Below are 15,109 nucleotides of genomic sequence, written 5' to 3'. Positions count from 1 at the left end.
CAAAAACTCTTAAATGAGTCAAGAAAGAGTTATGGTTTCTGTGCACTGAGATTCCTCTCAATATACTTGACCATTGTATGAAATTGTATTGAATTCCAACAAGTAGTTTTCAAGTTTTGCTCTGGACAAGAAAAAAACAATGGAAAAGTAACAAAGGGCAATAACTCTATAATTACTCTGGACAGGGTTATGGTTCTTGTGCACTGCACTTCCTCTTATTGTGCTTGACCATTGTATGAAGTTGTTTTGAATTCCAACCAGTACTTTTCAAGTTATGCTCCGGACAATGAAAAGTAACAAAGGGCAATAACTCTGTAATTAGTCAAGATAGAGTTATGGTTCTTGTACACTGCACTTTCTCTTAATGTGCTTGATGATTGTATGAAGTTGAATTGAATTCCAATTAGTAGTTTTCAAGTTATGCTCCGGACAAGGAAAAGTATCAAGGGCAATAACTCTGTAATTAGTCAAGATGGAGTTATGATTCTTGTGCACTGCACTTCCTCTCAATGTGCTTGATCATTGTATGAAGTTGTATTGAATTCCAACCATTAGTCTTCAAGTTGTGCTCCGGACAAGGAAAAGTAACAAGGGCAATAACTCTGTAATTAGTCAAGATAGTTATGGTTCTTGTGCACTGCACTTCCTCTCAATGTGCTTGATCATTGTATGAAGTTGTATTGAATTCCAATCATTAGTCTTGAAGTTATGCTCCGGACAAGGAAAATGCAACGGACCGCTGGACCGACCGACCACCGAGTGACTCCTATTGGGGGTATAATAAATAGGACATATTTGTAATTGACATTTGTAAACATTGAATACACTCAAGGTATAATTCTTTCACTGGTAACAAATCAAGAACATAACACAATTAGCTGATTTCAAATAGTTTTAATGATATAAGAGCAACTCCTTTTCCGAAAAAAAGAAAAAAAAACATTTCTTACACACACAGTACTTATTCTCAAAAACACAATTTTGCAACACAAATATCTTGACGCGAAGAGTACATGTTGTTTATCATAAAATACTATAGAATAAATATTGCAAACCTTAGTTCATACATGGGTGCAGTAGAAAATATATGCACGGTTTTCATATGCTGGTTTAGTTTACATATGCTGTACGGACAGAAAGTAACTCTAATGTCATGTATATACTACAGTTTTACACCTCCATACATTCTTCATTTTAAGTTGAAGTCCGCCATTTTAAACATCATACAATAAAGTCCGCTCCATCAACATTTTACCATCATATTATCATATTGAAAGAAAACCGTATCTTCTAAACACATATAAAATCATATGCACATCTTACGTTCAATATTTTCTTAACAATCAGTTTAATATCTGTTTTAAGTAAAGTGCCAAAAAATTTGTTTCCACTCTTTCACATGCCACAAAAAACACAAAGCACATTTAAACAATTTAAAAAAAAAATGTCACAAACTCTGAGTTGCCTGCCAATTGCACTGTATAAATAAAAACAATTTCATCATTTCAATTATGTACAAGCAAAAAAGAAAAAAAAAAGATTTACATATTTACAAAATATGGTTATATCCATTCCCTTAACATAGTCCACTTTAACCCTAAAATTATTTTCAAGCACATCAACAAAAGGTTGGCTTATAGTGTTTTAACTTACTGTAAATACATTCATTTTTTATGCTCTCCATATACTTAAGCCAGTTTGTCTTCCTAACAATATGCCAAATTTTTATTTCCATATAAAAAATTCATCTCTTTTTAAAAAGGTACAGTCTTTCAGAGCCCCACATTTCAGTGGCATAAGATTATGCTATTCAAATTTTTTTACAAACTAAACGTTACTTTTGGAATCTGTTTAAATCTTAAAACCATACATAACTAATTAAGTTACTGAATTTTAAAAATTCTCATGATAGAAGATTTATCAAAAGACATAGACCTGCAAAAATATCACCATTTCAGGACTGAAGAACATGTACCAACAACAACAACAACAAAGATTATGTTCACAACAACATTCTGATGTTCATACAAATACCTCGAACTGTTTCCCCACATTCATATGTGAAAAATAATATACATATGTAAATAAATATTTTGATTTTGTCAATTATTCTATATAATTACCTCCCCTTTCTAAAAAAATTGATATTGCAGGGATTTCTCTCCCCTTCTAAACAGTTTAATCAAAGGTTATTTGTCTCCCTTTCTAGAATTTAACAATGTCCTGATTTGCCTCCCATTCTAAAATCTAGCAAATTTTTTTCATATATACACGTGATCTAGGCATAAATATGATTAAAATAAACTCGTAAAATCTCATGAATACTATGACCAATGTTCTTTACAATGTGCTAACATTTGTCATCATTACAAGTTTTTTCCTGTAAAAGTTTGAGAGTTATACAATATGTAGTAAATGAACATGTGTTTGCCAAAAAAAAAATCATGATCATTTCTGCAAATTCTTGATTTTTTTTTTTTTCGACAAAAGATTCATTCCCAAGCAGCGACTATTTTAAACAAATACACAAATATATATATAGCACCATAAAAAGAAAACATTGAGAAATTTATAATATCATCAGAATGTAGGCATTGGTTTAATCTAGTATTTGGTCACCATAGTAACCCTCGCCACACTGTGATACACGACAAATAACTGACCATGCACACATCACAATGAGCTTTTTATGTCAATATACATTGTATATATAGGTACAAGGCATGAAATATTTATGAAATTTTCCGTATTTGTATTGTATACACATAATCAAGTGTTAATCTCTTGTTTTTCTGTGAATTAGGATAAAAGTATGTAGGTGAGAAGTATGTGTTACAGGAATTATATAAAGCACTAAACCTGATAAAAAGAAAAAAATCATCACACCAGAATGTTTACCATCCCAGCATCATACTGATAATGTTTAAAATATGTTCAAACAAGGTTTAAACATTACTTATATAAAATACTTTTAAAAAGTAACACATATAAACTCAACCAAAATAGCAACAGTTTACCACTAGACAAACACATTCTAAAAATTAGTTCGGGGTACAAGTATATACCGGTACCCTGTAAACATTGAGGGACATACAGAGGCTAGGCACCAGTGTAATTATCAAGTACTGCCGTTAGTCTCGCTGCTAGTACAGTCATTATATCGTGAACCGTGTTGTTTCCGAGGTTCATTGTCATCGATGTCCTGTAGCAGGTGTGAGCGATCTCGGCTAGATGTGTAGTAAGGGACTAGAAAGTCGTGACGTAGGGCGTGCTTTAGAGTGATACGCTTCGATGGTTCGTATTCTAGCATGGCAGCGATCAATTTAAACAAGTCTTCATGATCTTTATTGTATGGGTCTTTTATATAACGCTGAAAATAAACAAAAACCTAATTATTTGTACATTCAAATATAATGATTAAATAATAGTTCTATATATAGTCTCTCACCAGCTGTATAAAGTAGTTAGTAATTTCTTCTTCTTTTTATTCAATATTTTTTTTACGTAATAAAGAATTATTTTGTAAAGAAAATATCTTGAAAAACACAGAAAGGTGTAAAGTCAAAAGTTGACAGTTAAAATTGAGGGTATGTAGGGAAACCAGAAACCAAGCTTATATTTTAGCCATATTGTTAATTATCTGACAAAGAATGTTGCATTTTAGAAAATAAATGTTAAGACTATAATAGTATAAAGTACATTTATTCACATCAATATTTCACTATTTCATTATGTTTTTGTGTCATACAATACAAGTTTGGATAGGTCTACAATGGGCACATTTTCCATCAGTAATTCAAACAATGATGAAAACAATAGACACTTGCCAACAACTTCCATATATAATTGTTTCCTGGTTGTAATTATGTGTAATACTAAATACTATCTACATAATTTTCCAGTGGATAACAAACCTTCCATTGTAGACCAACTCACTTTAATTGTTACATTTAAAGATATGACATTATTTCTTCCTGATCCAAAAAAATAAACCACCAAAGCCTGTATCTTTATTTCTTCTGAAAACCAAACTTTACACCTCGGCCATAAGTTATCTTTGTTATTTGAAGAACAGTCTTATAATTTAAAACTGTATAAATCAGACATGGATTCTGGTTTTTTACCATCTCAACAAGTTGTTATGATCTAGTTATTACATGTACCAATTCCTCTGCAAGTGATGAATGATACATGATATGTTTATTATAATAAATGTAATAATGAGATGACAATTGCAATGAAATTTATATCAATAAATCCTCTGTACACAAACTTGTACACAAACTTATAAATGCAGTTAGGAGACACTTCTAAAATCTTCTGTGCTGTAAGATCTGTAAGACCATGCATTTGGCAGAGAGCCAAAATTTGCCCGGCTTATTCTAAGCTACACACATGTATTATAATTATATCATGAACATAGACATGCCCCGAATGATTAATCCCAAATACTGATTAACGTTAACAGATGTCAATTATTAAAATAATGTTATAAGACAATATATATATATAATTATACACATGCATTTAACAAAACTGCTTATAATAGATAATGTTGAAACAATCATGCCAGCAAGAAAGAGAGAGGGGGACAGTGAAGTGTTGTTGTTTTTGTATTACGGATCTAGCACTGATTGCAGAAAGTTACAAGTGGTACAATAATAAATCAAGATAGAAGTACAAGGCTCTGGTTATACAAATGTAGTGTGCAGAAAGGCGAGACAAGATAACAGAAGCCAAGTTCTAAAAACCAAAAACAGAATGGGGCAAAATAGTACCAATATGAATGAGCATCTACAAGCAACATGCAGGATACAGTATGAATACCCTTAGAAAATAGTTCTGGAAAATAATCCCCTTAATACCTAGAAAGTACTACAGGAACTAGTACCCCTACTCCTAGAAAATAGTTTCTGACTCATAGAAAATAGTTCCCGCACTCTTTATATAATAGTGTTCTTCTAGAACATAATCCTCAACTCATAGAACAAGTAGTTCCCTACAACTAGAAACACTAAGATAATAGCCACCTTCTATTAAATAATCCCCAACTCATAGAAAATAGCTCCGTACTCTTACAAAATCACTTGTTATTGATTATATCAATGTCAGTATACATGGATTTCTGTTTCACATAACAGAGGCATGGGGGCAAACTGACATCAACTTACATGTCTACAAACTACAAGGGTAGGTTAAATGCCTAACTACAATTTGTTTGATTACAAACAACATGGACAGTTTGAAGGGCTAACTAGATTTTGTATAATTACAAACTACAAGCCTATTTACTATGATATGTAGGATTGCAAACTGCAAGCACAAGCTGGAAGTATACCTACAATTTGTATAATTACAAGTTAAAAGAACAGGTAGAGGGCCTAACTACAATTTGTATGATTATAAACTATGTAGGCAAGTTGGACCTCTACCTACAATTTGTTTAACAAACTATGAGTGCAGGTTGGACCTCTACCTACAATTTGTTTAACAAACTATGAAGCTAGAATGGACCTCTACATCAAACTATGAGTGCAGGTTGGACCTTTACCTACAATTTGTTTAACAGACTATGAAGCTAGAATGGACCTCTACATCAAACTATGAGGGAAGGTTGGACCTCTACCTACAATTTGTTTAACAAACTATGAAGCTAGAATGGACCTCTACATCAAACTATGAGGGAAGGTTGGACCTCTACCTACAATTTGTTTAACAAACTATGAAGCTAGGATGGACCTCTACAACAAACTATGAGTGCAGGTTGGACCTCTACCCACAATTTGTTTAACAAACTATGAAGCTAGGATGGACCTCTACAACAAACTATGAGTGCAGGTTGGACCTCTACCCACAATTTGCAGGTTGAACCTCTACCTACAATTTGTATTATAAACTATGAGGGCAGGTTGGACTTCTACCTAAAATTTGTATGATAACAAACTATGAGGGCAGGTTGGACTTCTACCTAAAATTTGTATGATCACAAACTATGAGTGCAGGTTGAACCTCTACCTACAATTTGTATTATAAACTGTGAGGGCAGGTTGGACTTCTACCTAAAATCTGTATGATAAACTGTGAGGGCAGTAAAAGTCACTCTAAAAGTATATAATACAGAATGCTATATCTTAAATATAAGATCCCGACATTACTAAGATATCACACCCTATAACTTGTCTTGTCATTTATCTCGTGAATTTCTTATATATATTACATCAATACGTAGTATACATAAATACAGTAGAGGTACAACAAAGAGTTATTAGATATGACCTGAAGATTTGTTGATGTTCTCACATTGTTAAGGAGTGTAAAAGCATATTGAGGTATATTACAGGTATATATACCTGATGATCACTCAATTATCAACTCTTTGAGATTAAGGTGTATTAATATCATATCCTAGTGTCTAATACAACAATTATTCTATTGTTTATGACTAATAATAATGGTGATAAAGAAGAAAAGGGAGGTAAACATACATTGTATATTTAAGTATGACCTGTTATCTGCTCCTTAGTAACAAAGAAATTCCCAGTTTTAAGCCTGTTCGTTTGTTTTCTGATATTACACTGAATCTTATATTTCTATTTTGATCATATCTTGGATGTCGTCAATTTAACCGGCTTTCCTCTTGGGTGAAAGTTGGAAATTTTAAAAATCCTAAAAATCCTGAATTTAGCAGTTATTCTATAGATTTACATAGGAAATAGAAGGCTTTCAGGAGATTGAAAATCCTGAACTTCAGGAATATTCCTGAAAACTTTCACCCATGTAATTCCTGGATAACTAACCAGTAATTATGAATTTCTCCCCAAGTGACCGATTGCTACTCCTAAATGGTTTCTGAATTGGCCATGAGAGACAAGAAACTTTGAGACTATACGTTTGAGATCAATTTTGCCGTGCCTGTTGATCTCACCAGTGATCCCTGGATAAATAATCAGATTCTCTTCATAATTGAGCTAAGCCAGCTACATTGTTAATGTGAGGAATATAATACTAAACTGTTCAAATAAAGCAGTCATCAGTTTAATGCTGACCTGGCTGAAACTAACGCTATGCAGTTGCAATAGGTAAGTTATTATAGTGATTTATATTGCAGCTTTTCTACATAAGATGATATTTTGTTTGTTTCATTGTTTGATTTTACAACGCACCGACATAGTATAAGTCATATGGTGCAGAAAAAAGGAAAGACGATTTTGGCTAACCTTGGGTGTTACAAACTTCAAAGCAACATCAGGGGTAAAAACCTACCTGCTAGAGCTAAGAAATGCACAGACTGAAGTAACTGGAACCAATTTATTCGCCTCCTATGTTCACGCAAGGATAAACAGAAAATTGACTTAAATCACAATTATTTCTACCATTGAACACACATTTCACTTGCAATGTAACAGATGCACGGACATTTCTGTATACGACCCTCTCTCCTACACAGTTACCTGATAAACAAGCCAAGGTGAGAAAAGAACAAAGAGAAATACAGGAAACTAAACAGAAAATAAATAAGAAGCTCTTGGATACAAAAAAAAAAAAAACAACAGGATATAATAGTTAGCTACACATCCATACAAGCAAAGCCAGGCAGTGAGTTTTTCACCTGTTTTGTTTTGAACGAAGGGGGGCAAGGTTTACACAATTTTACGCATCTCCATTTGACCCAGCAAGTCCTTTTTCAGATTCACAAGAACTTTCATCAATTACAATGGGGTTACTAGCTAGGTCACCACAAGCTAGAAGCTTTGGGTTTCCGTTGGTTCCGGCAGCTTGAGCCGCGGCACGGGCAGCCTCTTCAGCCTCATCTTCGGCCTTATTGTGCAGCGACTGGAAAAACTGGTGCCGTTTCGCTTCCTTCATTGATATACGACTACTTGGATCGTAATCTAGCATTTTTTCAATGAGGTCAAAGAGAAGTAAATGTTCCGGGCCTTTGTCTTTTAGATAATGCTGAAAATAAGGCAAGAATCAAACACATTTCCTCTTTACTGACTACCTTTGAACTTGACTATTCTACATTTATACTCAAGAATCTTTAATCAATTTTTTTTTTCACAGGAAGTGGGAATTATAGCTTATTTCATTAACTAAAATTAAAGTATTTTTCTATAACTAACACTATAGTCCATTCCTTATACTGAAATATTAGTCCTTCGATTAAAAAAATATATTTTTTATTTCATTTACTGTACTGTCCACCTTTTACCATATCTTTTACATCTAAATGTGTATTTTTTAAAAGCAGTAGATCACAAGAAATTAAAAGAATAAAGGCAGTTAGTTGCTTTGAGCAAAAGCTTAAAAAATACAATTGTAGTAAATTTTTCATGATGCTTAAAATGCCATGCTTGTAACAATATGCTTACGCTATCTTTATAATGTATAACGATACCAAGTCCTGTTAGTAACTTCTCGGTATATTAACCCGACGCTTTTGATATTTTCTGTTTTCTAATTCGCGTTTCTTGTTTCATTTAATTACATTACATTTTTTTGTAAGAAACAGTTAATATAAATTAAAAATTTAACAAATATATTCATTTTCATCTAAAGTACTTCAAAAGAACACATCTTGATATGTATTTTCTTCCTCTTTTACAATTATTTTCTATAAATATATATTCTTTTTTTTTGTTATCTGTTTTATAAAAGTAAATGGTATTGAATACAATGAAACAATGAGAAGACTGAATAATGTAAGCAACTTGTCTATATACAACAACAAGGGGGTCAGGTTGTCACGCAGCAACTACAAAGCTTTCATACAACACGGTATAGGACAGCAGCCTCAAGAACAACTCAACATGCAACACAACACAACTTCTCCTCTAGCACTATAATAACACCAACTGTCTACACCGGCTCTCTACACATTTTTCATACACAGTTCAGATGTTAAATCAGAACAACAAAATGTAAGTCAGAACAACAAAATGTAGGTTGGAACAATCAATGTAGGCCGTGTCAATAAATGTAGATCATACACTAGACATAGGCTGGAACAACTGACCTCGCCCTAAACGACAGACACTGGTTTGTTAGAAAAACAGATGTAGGTCATAAGAACAAACATTGGTTTGTTGAAACTAGAGACATAGGTTGGAACAACGTAGTTCAAGCATAGATATAAATGTAGCTAAATCATGAATTTAGAATGGAAAAGGTTCACGATCACGAATGTCAAAATCTAAATATCAAATTAGATTTGATAAAAGTATTATATCTATTGGTAATTAAATTGTACAATTGTGCCATCTGGCTTAATTCATTATGGTTACATACTTTATATAGTTTTTTTTAAGTCAGTGTAAACTTTCGCTGTCTACCAGTTACTACTGAAAGCTTTAACAAACTTTAATAAATTTTGTTGTCTTGGCTGAACTTGTATAAAAAGCTGTGCAAGATGAGAGGTATATACATGTATGTGTGTAGTTTGTATAAAGCTTATAGTGTAGGCCCAGTGTACAACAGATATATATATATATATATATATAAACATAAAATAACCAAATACATCAAGAAAAACAACACTTTTACACTAATGCTGTAAATGCACCGTCATGTTCAAACTTCAGAAATTCAATCATGTAATCATGATTGTATAAAGATATTAACTCATCATCAGTCTATTTCTTTAACGTGTTATTTATTTTGCATCAATGAATTCTATATACTTTGATTAACAAACACTTCAAAATTTTAGTTTTTTTTTATTACTGGTAAGTTTCCATCATTGAAAACAATTGACACTAAAAGAAGACAAAAACTTCAAATATTTTTCTTATCAAATATACCTGTACAAGTAACTTTTACAGGTAAAATTCTGTAACTAAGGCATGATTTTGTGTTTCATTAAAAACCAGTGCATTGTGGGAGCATTATTGTAATAAGCCAATGATGAGGGAGGAGTTACGTACCTTGAGTGGTGAACAATTATCTCTGACATACCGCCCTGCTGAGCTACGTGTGTTCCAGTCCAGTTTGTATTCATCATTGAAGTACTTTTGTTTTCTTCATGAGGTAAAAAATAAATAACAGAAAGCCAGTCAACAATCATGCTCTCACAAATAAGCAGGCCATGCACATACTTGACTCTATACTTCTATATAATACACGCACACACAATCTCCTAGCTGTCCAACTGAAGTCTGTTTCTATTTCATCATTATTATATAATTCACATCTAGATATTTTCTCTGACAAAAATCAAGCCAAGAATATCATAAATGCCAAACGAAGCTTCTAGATATGGCTTTGACAAAAGTTAAATAAATCAACGGCCTTGGTAAATGGTTTGAGATTTTCCTCATTCAGTGACCTTGACCTTTGAATATTTTTTTTTATTTAGCAGACTTTCCTGGATAACTAACCAGTTATTATCAATTTCTTTGCAAGTGACCAACTACTTATCTGATATAATTTCTGATTCAGCAGGGAGAGACAAATGACCATTAGACTAAATGTCATGGAGAAATTACGCCTCACTGGTGTAGTGTTTGAAATAATGACTTTATGTTTGCTCAAAACTTTTCAGGGTCCATCATAAGCAGCTGTCTTGTATAGGTTTGTTGTTCTGTTTTTTTTTGGGGGGGTTGGGTTTTTTTTTTATGTCGAAACAACACAGTATAGATCATATTATGACTTTCCAGCTTTACTGGTGGAGGAAGACACCTCAGGCATGAAATTGCACCTTGGCAGGTTTGTTGTTGACTTCAGTTGAACATTTATGAAATAAAGAATATTGATAATGCTCTACCCTAAATTGGTAAAGAATATCAAAATATTATGTCACAAAAAAATGAAAAATCAAAATATAAAAAGTCTTGGGTAGCAAAATTTGAGTCCTTTTATTTCTCAAAATTAATTTTGATGCAATTCTTTATTTCAAAACTAAGATCAGTTTAAACTTCTATAAACATGCTAATTTCAATTGTTAACAAGGTGCTCAGTATCCAGTCACTGAAGTATCAACAGTAATATACATTTTTAGTAAAACATTTCTATATTTTGCTTAAAGTGGCCAGAGAACAGTGTAATTTATTACATGTTTTGCAGTAGATTACTGAATTATAACGGTTAATTATATTCTGATAATTTCACAGTAATGATTACCAAATATAATTTCACAGTAGCCGAACTATATTTGGCGTAAAAATAAAATATTTATCATTAATGAATGTTTTTTCAGCGGAAATGTAGTCAATCATAATAAAAAATGTACGTGATAACTGTAGTTCGTAAATATTTACGAACGTTGTGCTGAAAAACATCTAAAATCTAAAAATAATCATGGAATTATATTTTGCTTCAACATTGTGACGTCATTATTTGATGACGTCATGAAGATAAGAGCATGACGTTACGCGGCAAAAATTAGTAAAATGGTGTAAAAATCGTTAAAAAATCATGAAATAAACAGAAAATTTGTTTGTTTTACATGTGAGATCAAATAATATTTCACTCGTGAACCCCAGCTATTATATTTTCACTCGTGGCTACGCCACTAGTGGAAAATATTGCATCTGGTGTTCACTCGGTGAAATATTTTTCGATCTTGCACTGAAACAAACAAATATCCTCTATATATTTTGCATTTTAACTTAACAAAAATGGTCACATTATCATTTTCACAATTATCAATATAATAACTGTTAAATTTCCTCTATTTTTCTTTACTTTGGCAATTTTAGTTTGAATTGTTTGCTTGTTTTACTACTGTCTCTTTAAGACTGAATAACACAACTTGTTAACAACTGATAAATATACAAGATTTCAGCTTTTACAATAACATACACGTCCAGTGTTTTAGTAAAACATTATACAAGTATGATACCTGGAAAACTGTAATCTTGCTTTAAGATTAACTCTTTATATTATACAAGACTTAACAGAAAAACCATTGCATAGTTAAACTTGTTGACCCTTGAGACATTGGTTGTTTCCCTTGGAACATAAACCATAATATGGGTTATTGCCCCTGGTACACAAAAATGAGTTATTGCCCCTGGTTTACAAACAATAGTTGCTCCCCTTTCAAATACCAAATTTGATTCGTTTAAATGATTTCAGATAAAATTTAATAACATAAATAATCTTAACAATAGATAAGGAATAGTTTTTCTATAAAGTCCTAAATAATATAAAACTTTAAACGATGGAAACAATCTGTCATATAAAAGAACAGACAGAACAGACTAGTCTATTCATTTCTATAAAATAATACATAACAGGTGCTTTTTATTATCACAATTAATGGCAACTAAAATATGGTGTCCACAGTCAGCCCTGTGTCACCAACTTCATCAGGTAGGCTTTTACACTTAATAGTACATACTTTACCAGAGCATTTAGAACTGCCATATTTGCCAAACATTTTCTTTTCCTTAATTTATACCACCAGCACTTTATTTCTGTTACATTTGCTTAACTTTGAACAAAGGAGTATAACAAATGGTCAGTATACAAGGATCATGTTTTGTTCATGTGGTTTCAGACAAAACTGAGAGTTTACATAGAGAATCAATTAAACAAGCACCTGTTATGTTTAAACTGAAACAAAATGCATACTGACATATTACAATAGGTGTACAAGACAACAAAAACAATACAATCATAACATAATAACAGGGTAAATGTATACACGCTCATTTTTCAGCCAAGATTTCTTCTTTCTTTCTTAAAACATGTCAAGGGGCACAACTCCACGGATTACCATACTTACATATAACGGGCGACAATTTTCACGAACATATCGCCCGGAAGATGTGGTGGGGTCCCATTCAAGCCGACCATGCCAGAAAAAATTGGTTCTTGAGGGTAAAAAGGTATAGTGTAGGGTAACAGAATAAAGTGCAGTTTATTAATACATTAATCCAACTTGTAATTATAACTTGTTTCATTTGATTCCTTATAAATTAAAAACATATCCTAACATTTGATCAATCTTAAAGGGTAAACAAGATTGCATTTGAGAAAAATGCTATGCCACCGCATTAATACAACACTAAATAGTAGTGTAGGAACAGATTTTTTTTGTTTCTTTACAATTTTGAAGATTGTCATAAAGCATAGATCCCTGACCTATCTTATTCTTATTATCAGATAAGTGGTTAAATCTAATGTTAACTCAATAAAAGATCAGAGTAGGAATATATCAATGCACTCGAGTTTAGTGAATTTGGTGGTGAAGCCTATTTCACACAGCCTAAATATCATGACTACATCAAAAGGACAACACAGTAAGACACTTTGTAAAAATCTAGGTCAGCTGAAATCAAAGTTCACTTTACATCTTAATCTGTGCACAGGGTTCAAATTTCATAGCTGTACATCAAAGGACAAGAAAGTAGGTCACATCAACAAAATCTAGGTCACCTGATATCAAAGTTCAATTTTACAACTAAAACTGTGCACATGGTCAAAATTTCATTGCTGTACATCAAAGGACAAGAAAGTAGGTCACTGTCCCCTTTGGCAAGGCAAAATTTGGACCCAAGGGTTTAATTCAAAACAATCTTGATACAGGTCCACCAAACAACATTTCAAGTCAAATATCTAAGCTGTAGCTTTCTCCCATTCAGAAAACATTTGTTTTATTTTCTGTTTTTACTATGTGTACATAATGAGAATCACTGCCCCCGGGCAGGGCCAATTTTGACACCAGGGGAAAAATTTGAACAACTTTAGTAGAGGACCTATAGATTATATTATATAGCAAACATCAAAGCTCTATCCCTTGTTCCTTCAGACAAAAATATTTTTTATTTGTTTACTTTGTGTACATAGTGAAAATCAATGACCCCTGGGGGTGGGGCCAATTTTGACCCCAGGGCTATAATTTGTACAATCTTGCTAGAGGTTCCTTACACAATGTTTCATGCAAAATATCTTAACTCTAGCCTTTGTAAATTGAGAGAAAATGATTTTTTTAAATTTTTTACTATATACATATAAGGAAAACCTATGGGCGGGGCTAATTTTGACACTAAGAAGCAAAATTTGAACAATTTGGTAGAGTTCCTATAGATGATATCATTTAACAAATATTAAAGCTCTAAGCCTTGTACCTTCAGACAATAAGATTTTTTACTATATATATATAATTATATTTAAAATCAATGACCCCTGGGGCGGGGGCAATTTTGACACCAGGGCTATAATTCAACAACAATCTTGCTAGAAGTTCACTTCACAATGTTTCATGCAAAATATCTAACCTCTAGCATTTGTCAATTGCTAGAAGAAATTTTTTAAAAGTTTTTACTATAAGTGTTTACTATATACATATAAGGAAAACCAATGACCCCCCGGGCGGGGCCGATTTTGACCCCAGGGCTATAATTTGAACAATCTTGGTAAGGGTCTACCAGACAATGCCTTATGCAAAATATCTAAGCTCTAGGCCTTTTGGGTCTTTACAAGAAGGTATTTTAAGTTTTTACTATATGTACATATAGTGAAAATCAATGACACTGGGGGCGGGGCCGATTTTGACCCCAGGGCTATAATTTGAACAATCTTGGTAAGGGTCTACCAGACAATGCCTTATGCAAAATATCTAAGCTCTAGGCCTTTTGGGTCTTTACAAGAAGGTATTTTAAGTTTTTACTATATGTACATATAGTGAAAATCAATGACCCCAGGGGCAGGGGCAATTTTTGACCCTAGGGCTATAATTTGAACAATCTTGGTAGAGGTCTACCAGACAATGCCTTATGCAAAATATCTAAGCTCTAGGCCTTTTGGGTCTTTACAAGAAGGTATTTTTAAGTTTTTACTATATGTACATATAGTGAAAATCAATGACCCCCGGGGCCGGGCCGATTTTGACCCCAGGGCTATAATTTGAACAATCTTGGTAGAGGTCTACCAGACAATGCCTTATGCAAAATATCTAAGCTCTAGGCCTTTTGGGTCTTTACAAGAAGATTTTTTTAAATTTATTCTTTTAATTCTTTTTTGGTTGCCATGGCAACCAGATTTCTGCATGGAATGAAATTCTTTGAACAACTTTGGAAACCCCTTCACCCAAGGATCAAATCCTGCCAAGTTTGGTTGAAATTGGACTAGTGGTTTTTCACAAGAAGATTTTTTAAGTTCACTA

General features: G+C 32.7%; 1 protein-coding gene across 5 annotated transcripts in view; it reads right to left on the bottom strand.

Annotated features, from left to right (window-relative positions):
- Window positions 1–878: 878 nt before the first annotated feature.
- The window catches only part of LOC132744090 (dual specificity protein kinase CLK2-like), a 43,322-nt gene continuing 29,091 nt past the window's right edge, over window positions 879–15,109 (bottom strand). For 2 of the 5 annotated variants that reach the window (XM_060732703.1, XM_060732698.1), the window contains 3 exons: window positions 9,924–10,017; window positions 7,610–7,956; window positions 3,232–3,370 (listed from right to left, as the gene is read on the bottom strand). In XM_060732703.1, the coding sequence (XP_060588686.1) occupies window positions 7,651–7,956; window positions 9,924–10,017 (400 nt within the window). In that variant the 3' untranslated portion in view covers window positions 3,232–3,370; window positions 7,610–7,650. Of the gene's footprint in view, window positions 3,371–7,609; window positions 7,957–9,923; window positions 10,018–12,727; window positions 12,816–15,109 lie in introns of all 5 variants that reach the window. The other 3 variants (XM_060732699.1, XM_060732702.1, XM_060732701.1) reach the window with 3 other exon arrangements.

This window comes from Ruditapes philippinarum, unplaced genomic scaffold, assembly GCF_026571515.1.
Source record: "Ruditapes philippinarum isolate M1 unplaced genomic scaffold, ASM2657151v2 ctg1704_1_1_1_1, whole genome shotgun sequence".
NCBI lineage: Eukaryota > Metazoa > Mollusca > Bivalvia > Venerida > Veneridae > Ruditapes > Ruditapes philippinarum.
Note: the sequence above shows the minus strand (reverse complement) of the source record. Positions and strands in the feature narration are given on the sequence as shown.